This window comes from Sorex araneus, chromosome 10 (genome assembly GCF_027595985.1).
Source record: "Sorex araneus isolate mSorAra2 chromosome 10, mSorAra2.pri, whole genome shotgun sequence".
Taxonomy (NCBI): domain Eukaryota; kingdom Metazoa; phylum Chordata; class Mammalia; order Eulipotyphla; family Soricidae; genus Sorex; species Sorex araneus.
The window spans coordinates 14,467,705-14,488,496 of NC_073311.1; the positions used below are offsets into that span (position 1 = coordinate 14,467,705).

At 39.3% G+C, this 20,792-nt stretch overlaps 1 protein-coding gene across 1 annotated transcript in view; it reads left to right on the forward strand.

Moving 5' to 3' along the window:
* Positions 1 to 16,897, forward strand: part of RAB21 (RAB21, member RAS oncogene family) — a 38,562-nt gene extending 21,665 nt beyond the window's left edge. Inside the window, exons 4-7 of the mRNA XM_055118144.1 lie at positions 445 to 508; positions 7,306 to 7,360; positions 7,864 to 7,952; positions 12,401 to 16,897. Coding sequence (XP_054974119.1) covers positions 445 to 508; positions 7,306 to 7,360; positions 7,864 to 7,952; positions 12,401 to 12,543 — 351 coding nt within the window. The 3' untranslated portion in view covers positions 12,544 to 16,897. The remainder of the gene's footprint in view (positions 1 to 444; positions 509 to 7,305; positions 7,361 to 7,863; positions 7,953 to 12,400) is intronic.
* Positions 16,898 to 20,792: the final 3,895 nt, after the last annotated feature.

The following is a 20,792-nucleotide window of genomic DNA, read 5'->3' on the forward strand; positions in this document are numbered from 1 at the left end:
CCCCATGATACTTGGTTCTGTGGTCTAGGTCAGACATTTTGCTGCTGGCTGATGACCAGGGCTGCCCCTGGCAGTGCTTGGATGAGCTTAAGGTTCATGTGCTGGGATTAGAACTCAGGGTCTCATACATGCTAAGCATGTGCTCTGTTACTGGGCTATATCCCAGCCCCTGGATATATATGTTGCTCTGATATACTGTTTTGCTTAGATTCATGGAAGATTTATGAAAATTTGTAACAAGTTTTTTCTGTATATAGATAAATGTATTTGTATGATTTTTTAATGCACATTATAATTCATTTTAAATGATCTTACAGTAAATTCTGAGTAATAATTAAAATGGAATTGTTAGACAAAATTCTAAATTTTTTGACAGTGTTGAGTGTTGTAATGATAGTCATTGTAACAAGATTTGTTTTAACATTTCTTTTTTTGTATACACAGGTAAAAAACTGGGTGAAAGAATTACGGAAAATGTTGGGAAATGAAATCTGTTTATGTATAGTTGGTAAGCATCATTGCTTTTTAAAAATGTATTTTGCTTTCTTTTTTATTAAAGAACAGTAAAACTAATTCTCATTTTAAAGTTATATGAGGAAGACTGGTATGTAACTCATTTCTGTAGCACTTACCATGCATATATAAAGCCCTGAGGTCAATTTTATCTAGAAAAGTTCAGAAACTGTTTTTTTTTTTTTTTTTTTAATTTCCAGGGATTTTTGGAAATAGGTTATTGGAAAGGAAAGGAAACTCTCCAGAATGGAAGGAACTTGTTATAGGACTCAGCTCATCATTTTAAAATGAAATTAAGATCTGTCCTGACCGGCTCTACGGAGTGGTAGACCACATGCTTAGCATGTGAGATTCCCCTTGTATTGCAGCATACCTCAATACCCAGCGTTGCCAGATAATGCTCTGAGTATGCTGGGTGTGGCTTCGTTTGGAAAAACCAGAGGCTAATTGCAGCTTGTGGTAGAGAACTTGCCCTGCATGTGTAAGACTCTGGGCTTTATTCCTTGCACAAGAAAAAAGGGAAAGAAAATAATTTTAAAAAGAAAAAGCCAATAACTTAAGCTAGTGTTCTTACCCTGTACATTTGACAGGGATCCAGGGGGACCACACTCAGGGGTTCTTTCTGGCTTTGCTCAGGAGTGACCCCTGGCTGTGCTTGGGGACAGGTACTCAGTGAGATGCAAGCACTTTAACTCTTTATCTATCTCTCTAGCCCCATTAGACAAATTTTTAAGTCTAGGTCAAATTTAATTTCTAGGGTGCACCTCTCTCCTCTTCTTTAATCCTCTTTTATTTACACTAGTTGTTGGGCAATAAAGTATGCCAGACACTGAAGTGTGCTCAATAGATATTAATTATTTTGTACAATTCAGATAACTTGATGAGACCTTTATAGAAGTAGAATCTATGGGGGTACTCCTCCCCTCTCTTCCTTCCCCTTATTTCCTCTCCTCTCTTCCCCTTTTTCTTGTTTTAGTGCCAGACCCAGTTCTGCTCAGGGTTTACTTAGGTACCAGGGGTTGAACCCAGGTCAGCATATTTCCTTCCTTCCTTCCTTCCTTCCTTCCTTCCTTCCTTCCTTCCTTCCTTCCTTCCTTCCTTCCTTCCTTCCTTCCTTCCTTCCTTCCTTCCTTCCTTCCTTCCTTCCTTCCTTCCTTCCTTCCTTCCTTCCTTCCTCCTCCCTCCCTCCCTCCCTCCCTCCCTTTCTTCCTCCCTCCCCGCTCCCTTTTTGATCTTGGGTCGGCCTCATGCAAGGCAAATGCCCTACCCGCTGTACTATCGCTCCAGCCCCTATCTCATACAGTCTTACTAACCCTGTGAAACCGTCATAGGAGACATATACGCTCTTGTGGAGATACTTAATAACTTGTATATAATTTAATATACTTCTTTGAAAGTTACAGAAAAATATATTAGTGGAGATATTTAGTTTGTCCAAATAGGCATTTGTCAGAGATAATATTTGAATTGACATCATTCTGATTATTATTATTATTATTACTATTTTCTTTATTGCTTTTTGGGCCATACCCAGCGATGCACAAGGGTAACTCCTGGCTCATGCACTCAGGAATTACTCTTCGAAGTGCTCAGGGGACCATATGGGATGCTGGAAATTGAATCCGGGTCAGCATTATCAAGGCAAACGCCCTACCCACTGTGCTATTGCTCGAGCCCCAGGTTTTCCCCATCTTTCTTTTTTTTTTTTTTTGGCATCACACCTGGCGATGCACAGGGGTTACTCCTGCCTCATGCACTCAGGAATTATTCCTGGCGGTGCTCAGGGGACCATATGGGATGCTGGGAATCGAACCCGGGTTGGCCGCGTCCAAGGCAAATGCCCTACCTGCTGTGCCATTGCTCCAGCCCCTCCCCATCTTTCTTACGTAATTAGTTTTATTTAACCCTGAATGTTAGAATTTCATGTCATCACATGTTTCTGAATCTTTGATACAAAGTCTACTAGATTTTTCGTGTTTAAGTTAGGTACTGAAACTTCTACTTCCTTATCTAAGTCACTGGTGATACTTAGCAGTAATAAGGAATCAAATTTCACTGGCAAAGACTTTTCCCTCTATTCTCCACTCCTCTTTCAGTTCCATTTAGTCCATTGTTTGGCACTTTTGGCTGTTGCTGCTTAATAGTATTTTGCCTCTAGTCTGTTTTTTTTTTAATTTTACGTTTTGTATGTCAAACTATTATTTATTATTAATAATGGTTTTCACTGAGTGCCAGTTTCTTTTCTAAGAACTACATATTATTTTATTTAAATTTCTTGTCTCCATTATAGGAGGCTTCGTTGCCATTTTCATTTTATACATGAATAAATGGATTTAGAGATGGTAAATTTAGAGTTTGATGGTACCCCAAACTCATAGCTCTTTTAGAGGTAAACCTCGTTTAATACAGGTCTGCTGTCAGCTACTTCCTCATCCTCAATTCACACTCTATAGTGCTTATTATTGTACCAGATTTTAGTAAGGATGTTGTGAATAAGTAAAGTAGGGTCTGATTCTTGTTTGCTCAAAGTTCATTTTGTAAAAAGAGAGAAAAAAAATCTATTATTATATATTCCAGGTACTATGTAGGGATAAGAATAGTGATTTGATAGCAGGAAAGCAAGCAGAACTAAGGAGGGAGGCAGGGATATAGAGTAAAATGTTGGATTAGCAAATTTGCTTGATAAAGCCAGCATTATGATCATAGAAAGTGTGTTATCTTTAATGGCTTTAATTCCTTCAAACAGTTTTTGATTTTTTTAAATCTGATTATTTGCTGTCATGACTGACATATTAATCAGTACATTTTTTTGTTTTGCTTTGTTTTCTGTTTTGGTGAAGCGAGATAACTTTCATTGAAACTTCACTGAAAGAAGTGTGGGGAGAGAAAGAAGTGTATGTTCGGGAGAGAACACAGACTTCTCCCTAGTGAAATTAGAGAAGCAAAGAAGCAGACAGGCATGCGATATCCGTACTCAAGGGAGAACAGGGGCTTGAAGAGCAACCCTAATCAGTACTATTTATCAGTTTTCTCTTTCTGGACATGTATTATAAGCTAGGCCAATTTAAATATTTTCACCTCAAATCTGCAAGGTGAATTACCTACATATTTGTATGCAGTGAGTCTGAAAGAAAGGTTAATTTGTCTAAAATTATATAGTCATAAAGTAAGCCAGGACCTAAGTTTCATCATATTTAAAAGCTCTTTCAGGGCTGTGGAGATAGCACAGCAGGGAGGCACCTAACCCAGGTTCTATCCTGACACACCATATCGTTCCCAAGTACCACAAGGAGTGAGCCCTGAGCATAAAGCCAGGGGGAAGCCCTGAACTCAGCCAGGTGTGGCCCAACCACCCCCCCCCCAAACAAATACATTTGAAAATTCTTTCCTGTAGGCCACACACCATATGTTCTACTACCTTTGGCAGTAGATTTCTTCCTTTCATGTTTTTAACTCAAAGACATGAAAGGAATGCTTATGTTCTTGGGTGCCATGGATCACTCTGGGTTAGCTGCATGTAAGGCAAGCCTTGCACTCTCCCTCAGGCTCTCAAACCTATATTATTTATTTTATTTTATTTTATTTGTTTGCTTTTTGGGTCACACCCAGCGGTGCTCAGGGATCACTTCTGGCTCTACACTCAGGAATTACCCCTGTCGGTGCTCAGGAGACCATAAGGGGTGCTAGGAATCGAACCCGGGTTGGCCGAGTACAAGGCAAATGCCCTACCCGCTGTACTATCCTCCAGCCCTACCTATATTTAAAAAAAAAAAAACTTTTTGTTTTGTTTTGGGCCATACTTGTGCTTTTGTTCTTTTTTTTTTTTTTTGGGTCACACCCAGCGATGCTCAGGGGTTACTCCTGGCTCTGCACTCAGGAATTACTCCTGGCGGTGCTCAGGGGACCATATGGGATGCTGGGATTAGAACCTGGGTCGGCCGCGTGCAAGGCAAATGCCCTACCCGCTGTGCTATCTCTCCAGCCCCCATACTTGTGCTAAATCCTGATTTTGCTCAAGGATCACTCCTGGTGGCCTTAGGGAACAATGAAGCACTGGAGATCAAACCTTGGTTGGCATATGCAAGACAAATGCCCTCATATTATCTCTGGCCTCTCAAATACGTACTTTTAAAGAAGTTTTTGCTATTCTTAGCACGTTTACTTTTCTTCCTTTACAATTGCCTCTGATAATCTCCCTCTTACATTTGTGGTAGTAATATTTAATGCCTTCAATATTTAATACATTATTACAAATGCTGAGCTATTTTAATGATAATGGATTCTATTAAAATTTGTTTTAAGATTAAGTCAGACACATAGCTCAGCAAGCTGAGTGCATGCTTTGCATGCTAGAGGCCTGGGATTGATTGATCCCCAGCACTGCCAGAACCAAGTACCAAGTGTGGCCCCCAAACAGATAATAGCAATTAAAAAATGTTAATAACATAATAGAGCATTGTTTAAATAATTTTTTTCCAAATCCATTCGAAGCAGTAATTGTCTACATTCCCTGTAATTTTCTTTTTTAAAAAAAGATCTTGATGATTTGTGGAATATGAAAGACCAAAAAGGGAGGTTTTCAAAGAATAACTGATAGGGTTTATTTAATTGGGAAAAAGACTTCTTGCTATCCAAGAGACCATCTTACTTTACGCCTTTAAACTGGCAGTCTTGTGCATGTTTGTTGGAGCCACATGCCACTAGGTGGTGCTTTTTGCTTTCTTTTTAACTTGTTTTTCCTCTGGCGACTGTTGGATTATTGGCTGAATTATTTATTGAGCAAATTAAAAATTGTAAACAGGTATAGGGAAAAAAATAACAAAATTCTTGTTGAGGTAGATAGATTGCTGTTGGAAGTATTCTTTACAGAATTTGCTGATAGTCATTCACTTCACTGAATTTTAATATGGCTTCTCTCCGCCTTAGACTATGGTGGCAGATAGGGTCTTGCAACTGCTAGCGGTTAGGTACTCAGATTATTGGAAGGTCTCCATATGCAAAAATCTGGGCTTCCTTGTCTCAGTTTTAAGCATTACATCTTTTTTCTTTTCTTTTTTGGATGCCTATTTTTAAGTTCATTGAGATTGTATTCTAGACTCTTACGGGTCTGGGAGGAGTGGGAGGGGTGGAGAGAAATGACCTTATTTGCAAGATTTCCTTTTTCTTTTTTATAGGCTATGAGAAAAAATAAAAACATTCCTTTGATGTGTTCTCCCTTGACATTTTTTCCCATTCTTGTCAGCTCTTTCCGTTACCTTTAGTATTCTCTATTGAAACAAAACAACTTATTCTCTGTCCTGCATTTTTTTTTTCCATTTTGGGTCACACCTGGCAATGCATAGGGGTTATTCCTGGCTCTGCACTCAGGAATTACCCTGGCGGTGCTCAGGGTACCATATGGGATGCTGGGAATCAAACCCCGGTTGGCCACATGCAAGGCAAATGCCCTACCCGCTGTGCTATCGCTTCAGCCCCTGTCCTGCATTTTTTAAAAATTGCACTTGCAGTTTCTTCACTTTGGTGGTGTTTTAGCATAATCTAAGTTTGGTTTCATTGTTGAAGAGTGCTAAACTTATTTCAGTAATTTTAAAGCTGCATGATGTGCACGTTAAATCTTCTTGTGTTGTTGCTGGAGAGATAGCACACTGTGTCCTACATTTGCCTTGCATGAAGCTGACCCAGGTTTGATTCCCAGCATCCCATATGGTGCCCTGAGCACCGCCAGGGGTAATTCGTGAGTGCATGAGCCTGGAGTAACACCTGCACGTTGCTGGGTGTGGCCCAAAAACAAACAAACAAATAAATAAATAAATCATCTTGTGTATTGAAGAAACAGTTTCCCCTCCTGTGGTGGCAAAGGGCTTATAAAGCCATACATTTAAAATTTATTTTGTTTAGGCTGGAGATACAGTACAGGGGTTGCCTTGCATGCAGCTAACTTTGGTTTGATCCCACACGCTTCATAGTCTCTTGAACACTACTCTGAGTGACCCTAGAGCACATAGTGAGGAGTAGCCCCAGAACCTCTGGGTATGGTTCCAACTGCCCTTCCTCCTCTCAAAAAACTGAAGAAATACAATTATTTAAGACAAGTTTTTATTAACTAGGAAATAAAGATACTCCTAGGATCCAAGTAGGTAGCCTAATATATTTTTTGGATGATAAGGTAACCGTGGGCTGGAGCGATAGCACAGTGGTAGGGGTGATTGCCTTTCACGTGGCCGACTCGGGTTCGATTCCCCTCTCGGAGAGCCCGTCAAGCTACCGGGAGTATCGCGCCCACATGGCAGAGCCTGGCAAACTACCTGTGGTGTATTGGATATGACAAAAACAGTAACAATAAGTCTCACAATGAGAGACGTTACTGGTTCCCGCTTGAGCAAATAGATGAGCAACGGGATGACAGTGGTTTACAGTGGTTTTAGGTAACCTTGCTTAATGATTAAATTGATTGGAGACACTTTACTCCTAGCTAAGAGTTTAAAGTTTATCGATAAGAGTTTAAAAGTGTTCAAGAAAAGAATATTACCCATCTCCTTGGAAAAGTGATTTTCTCTAAAAGTGACTCAAGCTTCTTGAGAGATGCCATTGAGCTATTTCAGATGGGTTGAGACATTCATCTTGAAAGTCAAAACCAATCCTCCTATCGGGGTTAGTTTCAGGACATTTTGTGTCTGATAGTGGTTTGTATATTCTAATGGTGATTAAACTGGCAGTTATATATTTAAATTGGCATATATTCGTTATAAAATGAATAAGTATTAAAGGTTAACTTTTGTTTTTTCAAATTAGGTAATAAAATAGATTTGGAAAAAGAGAGACATGTTTCCACTCAAGAAGCAGAATCGTAAGTGTTAACCCTCCCAGTCACTTCCCATAAAAGTTTTCTGCTTTGCACTGTTTGTTTTTACTAGAAACTGAGTGATACAACAGAAAACTATCGTGATTAGTAAATTACAGGCAACTTTAAAATGTATGGTTTCCAAATTAATTTTAAAAATGCCAAATCTTGTTGTATTTATGGTTCTGTTTAAAATTGGATTCAGGACCATGGGGATAGTAAGACTGAAGCACGTGCTTTGCATGTGGGAGGCCTGAGTTCTATCCCTGGCACCACATGATTCTCCCAATGCCACTGGGAATAACCCCTTAACACTACCAGGTGCCTCCCCCACCAAAAAGGGAAAAAAATTAGGTTAAATATATAGAATGTTAAGTGACTGTATAATCTGAATTTCATTAAACCTGGTTTTAGTATTAAGTCACTGAAGTCAAGCCTCTAAGATAATTCAAATAGTAATCATGAAAAACTTTATTTGCCTCAATCATTGTTGCTTTTTTTTTTTAAAGGTATGCAGAATCTGTGGGCGCAAAACATTATCATACTTCCGCCAAACAGAACAAAGGAATCGAGGAACTCTTTCTTGACCTTTGTAAAAGTATGTATATTCAGACTTAGTATATTCAATTACAAATGGTTCTTTAAAAAATTCTGATAATATTTTTAAAAAATTTATTGAATCACCATGAGATATAAAGTTGTTCATGAATGAGTTCAGTCGTTTAATGTTCATGTACCCATCCCTTCCCCAGTGTCCACTTCTATATACCACAGTCCCCAGTTTTTTCCTGCACCCCAGCCTGTCTCTGGCAGACACTTTTTTTTTTTTCCCTTTTAAGTATGTGGTTTGCAGTACTATTACTGAAAGGGTATTATGCATACCTGAGACCTGGTGGTGCTCAGGGATTACTCCTGATTCTGCACTCAGGAATTATTCCTGGCAGTATTTGGAGAGACCATATGGCATGCCAGGGATCAAACCCAGGTCTACTATGTGCAAAGCAAACACCCTACCCACTGTACTGTTGATCCAGCTTTTAGCACCCAGTTCTTGTCCAGAGAGATCACTTACCACTGTCTTTGTCACAATGATCTCTTCTTTGACCAAATCTCCCTCCCCACATTTTGGCAAGCCTTCTTTTAAGGACTAGTACTGCTGGCCTTTGTTTTTCTTGTCTTTGAGTATTATTTTCCTATTCTGCTTCTGTATAACTCAAATAAGTGCAGTCATTCTGTGTTGTCCCTCTTTTTCTAGGAGCTTTTTTATAGAGTCTTTAGGGTTTTCTAACTATATTATTTCATCTGCAAATAGGAGAGCTTCTTTCTTTTCTCTCTAAATGCATTTTCTTGCCTAGTTGCTATGGCAAGTACTTATAGTACCATATTGAATAAAAGTGGTTAGAGCGGGGAACCTTGTCTTTTGCTTGGTTATGGTGGAAAGCTTTTATTTTTTCCCTTTGAGTATAATGCTTACTGTAGGCTGGTGGTAAATGGTTTTGACTATTGAGAAAAGTTCCTTCAGTTCCCATCTTACTAAGAGTTTTTACTATGAATGGGTACTGGATTTTGTCGAATGCTTTCTTTGTATCTACTGATATGATCATACGATTATTTTTTTTCTCGTGTTGATAAGGTGTATCACACTGATACGATATATTGCACTGTTACTATACATATTAATCACTTGCTGACCTTTTAAAAATGCAGTCCCATAGTTTTATTTAAAATATTGAGTGGTTTCCATGTTTCTTTAAAAATTATGCAACACATTGACTGGAAAGATAATTGAAAGGTCTGAGTTCGTGTTTGTGTATTAGAGGCTAGAGTTTGATCTCCCTCACTGTGTGGTCTCCTAAGCACTGAGCCAGGAATAGCTCCTAAGCACTGCCAGGTGTACTCCCCCACCCCCTAAGAGAGGAGCTATAGAAGATATGCTAGAAATATATTTTGTGTATGTAAAAGATCAAAAATAGAAATATCAAAAGATTGAAGAAAAAAACTAGAGTTTGTAATACTTTATGAATTCATCTCAGTTTGATTAACCTGCACCCCTCAATTTAAGAATCAGTGCTCAAGAGTATTTTCTGGAACCAAGTTTAAGAACCCTTGTTCTGTTGTTGTTGTTTTTACTTTTTAGTTTTAAACTTTTATTAATAATTTTAGTTTAGGGGCCGGAGCGATAGCACAGCGGGTAGGGTGTTTGCCTTGCACGCGGCCGACCCGGGTTCGATCCCCGGCATCCCATATGGTCCCCCAAGCACTGCCAGGAGTAATTCCTGAGTGTAAAGCCAGGAGTAACCCCTGAGCATCGCTGGGTGTGACCCAAAAAGCAAAAAAAAAAAAAAAAATTTAGTTTAGTTGCAGGCATTCAATGTTCCAACACTAATCCAAATACCATTGCAGCTTTCCACCACTATTATTTCCAATTTTCCCAGGCCTCCCTTGAGCCTGCCCCATAACAAGCCCTCAATAATTTATTTTACATTGCTTGTTATAAATAATTGGCTGAAGAAATGATCAAAAAATGTTTCCTTAGGAGAAAGTTTGTGAAGATTGTTGCATCTCACCATGGAGCCCTTAAGCCCTTGTCTAAGAGATTACTAATATGTTGTTACAGGTTAAGCCCTGTATGTTTATATTTTGTTAATTGTGGTTGGTTGCCTTCTACATTACATTCTATCCAGTCTGTTGTACTACTCCTGGTTTATCACTGTTCCAGAGTTTGAGATGTTGTGTGGCCAAAATTCCAGCTGTCTGCTTCAGGATGTCCAAAATTTAAATGGGGTGATACAGCTGGAGTTAAATTCCTAACTGACTGGTGACTTTGGGCTTGTGTGTGACTGTTGGACTTCCGGAAGTACAGGGAGATGGGAGGTAGTCCATCCCTGTGAAAGCTGTAGATTTCAGTCACAAAACCCTGTGTTTTCCAACAAATTTGTTTCTGGATAAGGCTTGTCTGAGCTGTGGGGTCCTGCTGGGAGCATCCTTGGTCTGTTTTAAGGACCTTCTTCCTTTTTCCCTTTTCCTTCTCCCTCCCTTTCTATACTCTTTGGTACTCAGGCTAATCCCAGTTCTTTGCTCATACTTGGGGCTGAACCTGGGACTCCCGCTTGCAAAGCTTGCGGTCCAGCTCATTGAGCTGTTCTCTAGTGTGGACGTTGTCTTTCCCTTAACTTTTTGGTTATGATCTTGTAAATATTCACTCTTAGTCTGTGTCTTGTCTTTTTCAGTTTTTTTTTCTTCAGTTTTTCTTTAGGACACCATTTTTGGTTTTATTTTCTTCTTGTTTTTTTGCCACACCCAGCAGTGCTCAGGTCTTACTCCTGGCTCTGTGCTGAGGGATTACTCCTTACAGTGCTCGGGATCATATGGGGTGTCAAAGATTGAACCCAGGTTGGCCTTCTTTATGGTAAGTGTTTTACCCACTGTACCATCTTCCCAGCTCCAGGACATTCTGTTTCATATAAGAAATTTTTGTTTGACACAGTCATAAAAATTTTCTCCTTCAAAAATATCCTTATATGTAAGAAAACATTTCATGTTTTGAATTTTACATTTGGGGGGTCTGTAATTATTTTTTAATTTATACATATGCTGTATCCAGATCATCAGTTTAAGGGGCAACAGTGTGGCTCAGTTGAGCTCCTGTCATACATATGTGACACTACAAATAAGTGTACAGCTCCTGTACTCCTTTCTTCCTTTCTTCATGAGGTAAGGTAGTTTTTTTTTTTTGCTTTTTGGGTCACACCCAGCAATGCTCAGGGGTTACTCCTGGCTTTGCACTCAGGAATTATTCCTGGCAGTGCTTGGGGGACCATATGGGATGCCGGGGATTGAACCCAGGTTGGCTGTTTGCAAGGCAAATGCCCTACCCGCTGTGCTATCACTCCGGCCCTAAGGTAAGTTAGTTTTTATTGAGTGAAACTTGCTTAGAAATATGTGACAGAAGAGAAAGCGGAAGAAATATGTATTCAAGAAAGCATAGGTTTCTCCAGAGTGAAAATAAGCAGAGAAAGAAACATGGAGATAAGCAAGATAGTTGTTCAAGGAAGAATAAGTCAAATAAATATAAGTGTTTTTTATTGTTGTTGTTGGTGGTTGGTTTTGAGCCACTCCCAGCTCTACTCAGGGTTTACTCTTGGTTCTGTGCTCTTTTTTTGGTTTGTTTGCTTTTGAATCCACACCCATTGGTCCCTTAGGGCTTACTCCTGGCTCTGCGCTCACGATCAGAAATCAGTCCTGACAGGCTCCAGGGATCATATACGGTACTGGGAATTAGTCTAGGTAGGTGAGTGCAAGGCAAATGCCCTACCTGCTGTACTGTTGCTCCAGCCCCTAAGGGCTCACTCTTGGCCGACTCGGGACCGTATGGGGTTCTGGGAATTAAACTCAGGTTGGCTGCATGCAAGGCAAATACCCTACTCACTGGACTATTTATTAAGCCTTCAGCTCCTGTCTGTACTATTTCCTGCAATGATTCCTTCCTTCCTTCCTTCCTTCCTTCCTTCCTTCCTTCCTTCCTTCCTTCCTTCCTTCCTTCCTTCCTTCCTTCCCTTTCTTTTTCTTTCTCCTCTCTCTCTTTCTTTCCCTCTCTCCCCTCTCTCTCTCCCTCCCTCCTTTCCTCCCTCCCTTCCTTCCGTCCACATTTGGCAGGCTCAAGACTTATTCTTGGCTGTGTATTCAGGATTCAGGATCACTTATGTTGGTACTGGGTTGGCAGTGCAAGCGCTTTACCTACTGTACTGTTTCTCTAGCCCCCGAAAGATTTATTTTTCTATGTTGAATAATCTTGACACATAATGACAAAAATAAAGAGAGTGCTTGTACACGCGCGCACACACACGATCATTGTATGACTGAAACATAATCACAAAAGTTTGTAAGTCTGTAACTGTATCTCATGGTGATTCGTTAAAATACATTTTTTTAAAAAGAATACATAAAAAGAAATGACTTTCATGGTGGTATGCTAAAATTATAGGAAAAAAAACCCTCGAGGATTGTGATCTTGATCTGTATCTCCCCCCACTCCTCCCTTTTTAGGAATGATAGAAACAGCACAAGTGGATGAGAGGGCAAAAGGCAATGGTTCCAGTCCCCCAGGAACTGCGAGGCGAGGGGTGCAGATCATCGATGATGAGCCTCAGGCCCAGAGTGCTGGCGGAGGGTGCTGTTCTTCCGGATAACTATTCACACCGAAGAATGAAAATGAACTGTGGATCATTGCCCTCAACATGAAGACTGCCATACTCCAAGTCACATTATTTTACCAATGGAATTATAGAATTAACAGTATTTTAAATTACGTTTATAACACTGCGGAGACCTTAAGTGCTAAACTTAGTGGAGTTTGTGACCAGAGAATTGGCATTTTCTACAAATGTTAACAAAGCAATTACCAATGGCCTTTTTACATATTTTTTCTTTAATAAGGAATAATATGCATGTAGAAAAGACCTACTTAAAGGCTTCATTTATATTCTTTTAAATCAAATCTTTATTTAATAACTTATATATGTTGTTGGAATGGTATACATTTTTTCAGCCCTTTGTATTTTGTGGTAGTTTTAATTGTATCACTTCTAAACAGCAACCTGTTTCTGTTTTTTGTTTTTGTTTTTTAATTAGCAGATACCTGAAGTACTATTTTTGCAGGGTTTGCACAGACCCCACTATCTACTACTTTGATATAATCTATATACATCCTGTATGCTGAGCTGGTAAAATATATTGTAAATTCTGCATTAAATATTTTATCTGCTTTTACAAGCGCAAGGTGCAAAAATATATACAATAGTTTGATGACTATAAAGTGAATTAACATTTGGTGATAATGCTGAAGCTTTTGACTCTGATATAAAGATCATAGCTCCCCTTCACTTTTGTCTTAACTTGAAAGTGGTGTGTTTAAATTTTCACATATACATTACTTGAATTTTTGCTGTTGTCACTTTTTTTGCCTTTGTAAGTCCAGCCGATGAACAGCAGCATTGCCTTTGGTGTTTATTTGTTTTGTTTGTTTTTGGATAAAAGAGATAAGTTCTGCTGAGTTTGCTTTAGAGCGGTTACCATAGGTGTATTTGAGTGGAGCATGCTGGGTTTCACTTCTGCAATGGTTATTTTTTTTTTCTTACACTTTTCATGGCCCACTGGTATGAGATGAAACACAGGGGAGTCCCTCATGGTAGCCACTCACCAACATTCTTTCATGTATCATGTTGGTAGTTCATGTTTCTGAGATAGCACTTTTCAATCTTTTGTGAATAAATTGTATTTGTTCATTGCTTTCCAGAGATGAACACAGAAAGTTCTGTTTTGTTTCAAAGGCTATCCTTTTGGCTTTCTGTGAAGGGAAACATTTCATGTAATGGAGTTATAGTGAACACTGGAAAGACTTACTATAAAATTATATTCTTGTATTCTTTGTAAATTAGTCTCTCATTAGGGTTGTAAAAAAAAAATGTCCCCTACCACACCCCCTGAAATATAGAATGACTTCAACTGTTCATTTTAATAGAATCAGGCATTGCTCACAGAAGGAATACAAGTTGTGGAAATTAACCTAATTCTTGTTCTAATATATATATTTTTCCATTTCTGTCATGCTTGGAAGTCTAGTAAATGTTATGTCTAAGATAAAATCAAATGGTACCTGGATTTACTTCTTATAACAAGCATTAGTATTCAATAAAACTATTAGCACAAACAGTTTGAAAATATAGAGGATTGTGGAACTAAAGTAGTAATCCTTTTTCTGGGGCCATGACCATGGTCGTTGGTGCCAGGAGGCTTTTCCTAGCTCAGTGAACCTGGGTCTTCTGCACACAGAAAATGCCCCCCAACCCTGTAGGTTAACTCCCCAGTCTCTTGCCAGATTTGAAATCAGTGGTAGCTTAAACTTTCCCAAGCTGACTAAAAAAATGCAGTGAATTGACACCTTGATATCATGTTAGATTTTATTTGAGGCATAGGAGGGCTCACTTGGCTTTGTTCATGGAAGTTGCTCCTGGCAGTCCTAGGGCACCATGTGATACGGGGGATTGAACTGGGACTCCAGTTAGCAGCGCATGAATGCAGTCTTTTGGACTGGCTCTCTGGCCCTGGTGTTGGAATTTGAACTTAGTTTTGAATGTTCTGTGAGCCCTTGTAATAGCTTCTTCCATTGTTTTTATGAGACTCAACACACTGACCTTTATGTGTTGTGGGTTGGGAGTGTGGGTTGGGAAGAGTCCAAAAGATAAGCTGAAATTGTCATTTTATAACATGACCGTTCTCTGTTGTCTTTTCCAGTGAAGTTTCCTGCAGAGTTTGAATTTGTTTGAGGTTTTTAAGGGGAGGCAAGGGCAATTTAATCCAGGAAAAAGTGCTTCTTTCTGCTCTTTCTGAAGGGGTCAAGAGAAGCCTTGCCATTTCTATGGTTGTAGGTGGAAAGTAAACTCTCCATTGGAGTATTTTGTATATTTTGAACAAGTTAGAGAAGAAAGTGAACTTTATTCCAAAAAATAAAGTCATGGAGTCTGATAGTTGGAGACCCGTGTTCTCAAGTTATGTAGAAAGTCAGTTAGAATCTCTGCTCCAGAGATGCCAAATGTTGGTGGGGTACAACCTCTCCATTTTAATTTTTCCTTATTCTACCTTGGTTTCTTTATCTTTCTTAACTGTAACATTCTTTTGGGAGGGTATGGCAAGCTTGGGCCATACCTGGCTATGCTCAAGGCTTACTCTGGCTCTGTGCTCAGGAATCACTCCTGACAGTGCTCAGAAGGCAATATTTGGTACTGGGGACTGAACCCAGGTTGGCCACATGCAAGGCAAGCCCCTTACTTGCTATACTATCTCTGGCCCAGCATTTTATTTTTAACCAATAATTTAGGCTCAATTCAGTTAGACTCAGTGTGATAACATACCTATTCTTACTCTAAAGGTCAGCTGGTAAATTTAGATAGGAATTGGATGTAAGGGTAATGAGAAGTGATCTGTTGTGATATGTAGACAAAGGAAAGATAAAGAGATGGTAAACTAAAGTTGAAGAAATTTTTCTGATGGCTTTCTTCACCTCTTTAATAAATTTTTGTATTCCTGTCCTTAAAATTGTGCTATTAGGAAGAAGACACAAGCTGTGTTTACGGTTAAATGTAGTAAGTAGATAGGTCAGTAAGTAGAACCAGTATTTTCAACCAGTAAACGTATATACACTTAGTGTATATAATTAAAAATGGATTTAAGATAGTCATTTAAAAAGTTGATTATGTTAATTATATGCAGTCATTGTATAATGGTGATGGGTATTTTAATTATTTTGCTTTGTGTTCAAGGAGTAAAATCATTGTTTTACATGTAAATTGCAACAGTTTTGGGGGTAACAGAAAGCCTTATATCATTATTGTATAAGATATGAGTGTTCGAATTTGTTTTGTTCTGGGGTACCTCTTGAAAATATGCTAAACTATTCTCTATAGCAGGTAAATTTAAATCTTTAAAAAATTTTAGTCATGTTATTAGTGTTTACTTTTTATTTAACATTAAAAAAATGACACTCCATTTTTAGATTTTTTTCAGTAAGAAAAATTAAAATTTGGAGTAAAAGGCAGTGAGGAGTAAATAAAATTTCCTACTTCACAGTTTTTTAGAATCATTTTGAAAAATATACATGACCTTTATCAAATAGTTTCTATATAAGTCAAACAATGCATTGTGCCAAATATTAAAACATTTATATAATGAATTGTAATATTATTTATTTTAATAATATAATTTGAAAATTACCTATAAATGGTATCTGGAGTATTGGTCATTGATCTTCTCTCCAGAGAATTTGGGTTTACTCTTCCAGTTATCACTTGAAATGGTTTAGTCTGCCGTTAAAGTTGAAAGTGTTTGGGTGTGAGGTGTGCTGCACTTCATACATGAAAGGCATGCGCTCCACCACTGAGCACAATTCTAGTCTCTTGAAACCTGCATTGGGCCTCATAATTTTTTTATAGGTAAAATATAACTAAGCGAATACTTATTTTGTGACAATTTTAAGATTTTTGAGACAGAGTAAAGAATATAGTGAGCAGCAGGAGCCCTACAATATTAAAAATACAGAGGCTGACTAGATCCTTAAGTATTCTTTTTTGAATTGCAAAATACGTTACCTAAAACACAAAGTGCATTATTACTAAACTGGGATTCATTGAACATACATATTTGCTTGATTTCATAATAAGTATTGATTGTGATATACATTCATCTGTAATTTTTAGTCAGAATTTATCCTTCACAGATGTAGGGCTTTGGCAGACTTCCTTTCCAAAGAACACGTTAATCACAATTCTGAGCAAATTTTCCTTAATATAAGATTTTTAGGGGCTGGAGCGATAGCACAGCGGGTAGGGCATTTGCCTTGCACGTGGTCGACCTGGGTTCGATTCCCAGCATCCCATATGGTCCCCTGAGCACCGTCAGGGGTAATTCCTGAGTGCAGAACCAGGAGTAACAACCCCTATGCATCGCCAGGTGTGACCCAAAAAGCCAAAAAAAAAAAAAAAAGATTTTTAGAATAACCATAAATTAAAAAATTACAAATGCTCTAGATGTTTCAGGGTTTCAAGCAAAAATGCTTGACCATTAGCACTGCCTGTACAAGCCAGGTTTTATATCATCTTTTAGAAGCGGAATGTGAATAGTAGTAACCTTTCTATTGCAGCATTTTCTCTGGAGTAGGTAAATGCAGCTGGCAAGTGAAAGTTACACGCACACCCAGGAAGGATCTTCCTTTTAAGAAGCAACAGAAACCTGCGTGTAATTCAAAATGTACCACATTAAAGAGAAAAGATGGACCTGCCTATCAAAATAATTATTTTTCCCATGATATTAGTTCTCACTTTTATTTTGATATTTCTTGGCAACCATATCATCAGTGCATTATCAAATACTCAGGAAAAGAAGCTAATAAGACTTCCCCAGATTTGAATTTGTGTAATGTAAGGCAAGGCTTAGTAGAAATAGGATAATACTAACACATGGACAACTTGGGGCTAGAGACATAATCGGCTGGAGCACACCCTCTGCCTGTGGGTTCAGTCCCGGGCACCACATGGTCCCCATAGCACCATTGGTGTGACCAAAAAACCTAGAAAAGAAAAAATCAGGCTGGGTATAGTTCAAAGGGCTAGTGCACAAGGTTGACCAGAATTCAGTCCTTGCCACCCTCCTGGGAGCTAGCATTGCTGGATATGTTTTCCTGCCAAAAGGGGCAATGCTAGGGGCCGGAGCGATAGCACAGCGGGTAGGGCGTTTGCCTTGCACGCGGCCGACCTGGGTTCAATCCCCGGCATCCCATATGGTCCCCCGAGCACTGCCAGGAGTAATTCCTGAGTGCATGAGCCAGGAGTAACCCCTGTGCATCGCTGGGTGTGACCCAAAAAGCAAAAAAAAAAAGGGGGGGGGCAATGCTAGTATTTCCTAAACTTCACTTTTAGCCTATTTTAAAGAAACCATCAGACATAGTACTTATTTGAAATGTAAAATTAATTTTTCATTTAATAAGGATATAGTGGGAGGAGGGATATTTTTTGAATGTAGTTTCTGTGAAGTTTCTTGTGGATACTGTGCCTACCTCCCATTGGTAACTATTGCTCTCTAGTATTTACTCTTAAATTATCATTTTGATACATAACACACACATATTTACACACCTATAGAAGTATGCAGTCTTTTGCTTTTGGACCTTACCCAAGGGCGTACAGAGATTCTTGGCTTTGCTCAGGAGTGCTCACTGGTGGTGCTCGGGGAACCGTGTGCAGTGGTGGGATTCAATCAGGTCTGTGTTCCAAGACGAGCACATTCACTTGGGTACTGTCTCTCCGGCCCAGAAAGATGTCATTTTGTGTGTTTGAAATTTTTTACATAAGTTTCACCTTACAATATTTGTTTTACAATTTTTTTCCCTATGATCAGTATGTCTAGAAGCTTTTATGTCAGCATGTTCAGACTCTTTAACATTTTATTTATCTTTGGGTGTATTTTGCCTTTTGAATAACCTCTGACTTTTCATGAAACCTTCCCCAAAGAAATCTGGTTAATTACGTGCATTTTATTAGAATCATAGAATTTAGGTGCAAGCCAGTGCTGCTTACTGTAGAAAGAGTAGATCACCCCTAATAGTATGTGAATCAGGAGATTAAAATGCATCTGCCTGCAATTAGATAAAATACATTATTCTTGGCTTGCTGTGGTTTTGTTTAGCAGGGGACAGACTGAACCACACCCAGTGGTCTCAGGAGCTATTCCTGTGTGTCAGAAGTTGGGCAGGGGTTGGCTTCATGTAAAACAAGCTTGATGCTCTATAAACTGGCTAGTAAAGTTTTGAATTAGTAGTTGGGGGCCAGAGAGAGAGAGTATAATTGGTAAGGTGCTCGCTTGCATGCGGTCAGTGAGGATTCAATTCCTGGCTCATTTCATGGCCTCTAAGTCCTGCCAGGAGTAAACCCAAGAGCACTGCTGGGTATGGCACTAAAACCAAAATAACCCAAAATACAAACTTTACAATAGTTTTGTGGGTTTTTTTTTTAAGTTCTTAAAATTTTTTTTTTTTTTTTTAGTGGGATTCACCTGGGATTCCCCCAGTAGTTTCCATTTTCAGAGGGTCCCAGAACACTCTTGGTGATGCAGTACTGGGCTAACACAAGTCTCAGCACCTGCCAGGCATGTGCTCTACCACTAGATCTACTTCCCAACTCCCAGAATAGTTTTTTTTTGTCTTGTTTTGGGGCCACACCTAACGCTACGTAGGAGTTACTTTCTACATCTCTGAGATGGTTCCTGGTGGTGCTTGGGGACAATATATGATGCTGGGGATCAAACGTGGGTCTGCCATGTGTGAGGCAAGTGCCTTAATTGCTGTACTCTTCGGATTTCTGGGTTAGGTTTTTAACTGGAGAAAAGGGGGAAAAAGGAAAGCATAGTGATAAGGAAAGTGCTGGTTACATAAAAACAAGTTTATAACTCCTAATTACATAACAAAACTTCATGCTATCAAAAAATCAAAACTTTGAGACCAGGGAGATGGTTCAGTGTATTGGAGTATGTGCCGGGCATGCAAAGGCCCTGGATTCAATCCTTTCAATCCTGGCACGTATGACCTCCTAAGCACCACCCAGTAGCCCTAGGGGCCCCCAGCACTACTGAAAGAAGTTCCCTTAATAAATGGATAAGATTTTATTTTAGTATTTTTTTTTTTGGCAATAGCACAGTGGGTAGGGTGGCTGCCTTGCACATGGCCGACCCAGGTTTGATTCCTGTGTCCCTCTCGGAGAGCCCCGGCAAGCTATCGAGAGTATCCCACCCCCATGGTAGAGCCTGGCAAGCTACCCGTGGCGTATTCGATATGCCAAAAACAGTAACAACAAGTCTCACAATGGAGACGTTACTGGTGCCCACTTGAGCAAATCGATGAACAACAAGACCACAGTGCTACCTACAACGGGCCACACCTGGCTGTGGTCAGTAAGCTGCTGGCTCTGTGCTCAGGGATCACTCCTGGCAGTGCTTGGGGGTCACATGGTATGCTGGGCAAGGAAAGTGCCCTCCCCACCTATCTTTCCAGCCTGAACAGTAAAAACCAAAACTCCGTTTGTTCAGCAGAGTTTTTTAATTATTTTAAAATACAAATTAAGAAATATTTTTAGTAAGACACTGATCTACAAAGTAATTTATAGTTAAAATTTTAGGCATGTTATGTTCTAGCCAGTCCCATCCCCAGTGTCTCCAAGGTTCTTTCCCCAAAAACCAGGCACATTTTAAAAAAAATTTATTTTATAAGTTAGTTCACAATATTTGATTATATTTAATATTCAAACACCAGTCCCACCACCATAACACCTTCCCACCACCAAATTCGGGATGTTTCCATCCCAAACCCCAATCCCTGTCCCAAAACACAACCGGAGAATATATTTTGTATTGTCTCTTGTGAAGAACTGCTGAAAATGCTTAAAAAATAAAAAAGTGTCTATATAGGAAATTGTGAAGATTGTTCTATTTGGGCAGGAGCCATTAAGACATTCTATAGGATATCACTAACATGTTAAAGTTTGGGTGATGTGAGCTTTGGTATATATATCTGAAAATATGTATATATGCATATATATATCCTATATATATATAAAATATATATACCTCTATGACGTGTTGCCTACTGTCTGAACCCCATCAAATATGGTGTGTTAATTATGGAGAATGGGTAGGGAGTGTCTTATGATGTGTTGCGTGGCCGCAAAAGCAGCCACCATGGTCCAGGAATATGTTCACCCATATGTGAGGCTCGGCCCGAGCATGTGGGGAGCAGCCTGGAGTGTGGCCGGCGGTTGGGTTGCGGAGGTCTGCTGCCAGGGCTGGAACTAGGCACATTTTTAAGTTTGGTTGCTGTGGGTTGGGTTTCCTGCTTTCA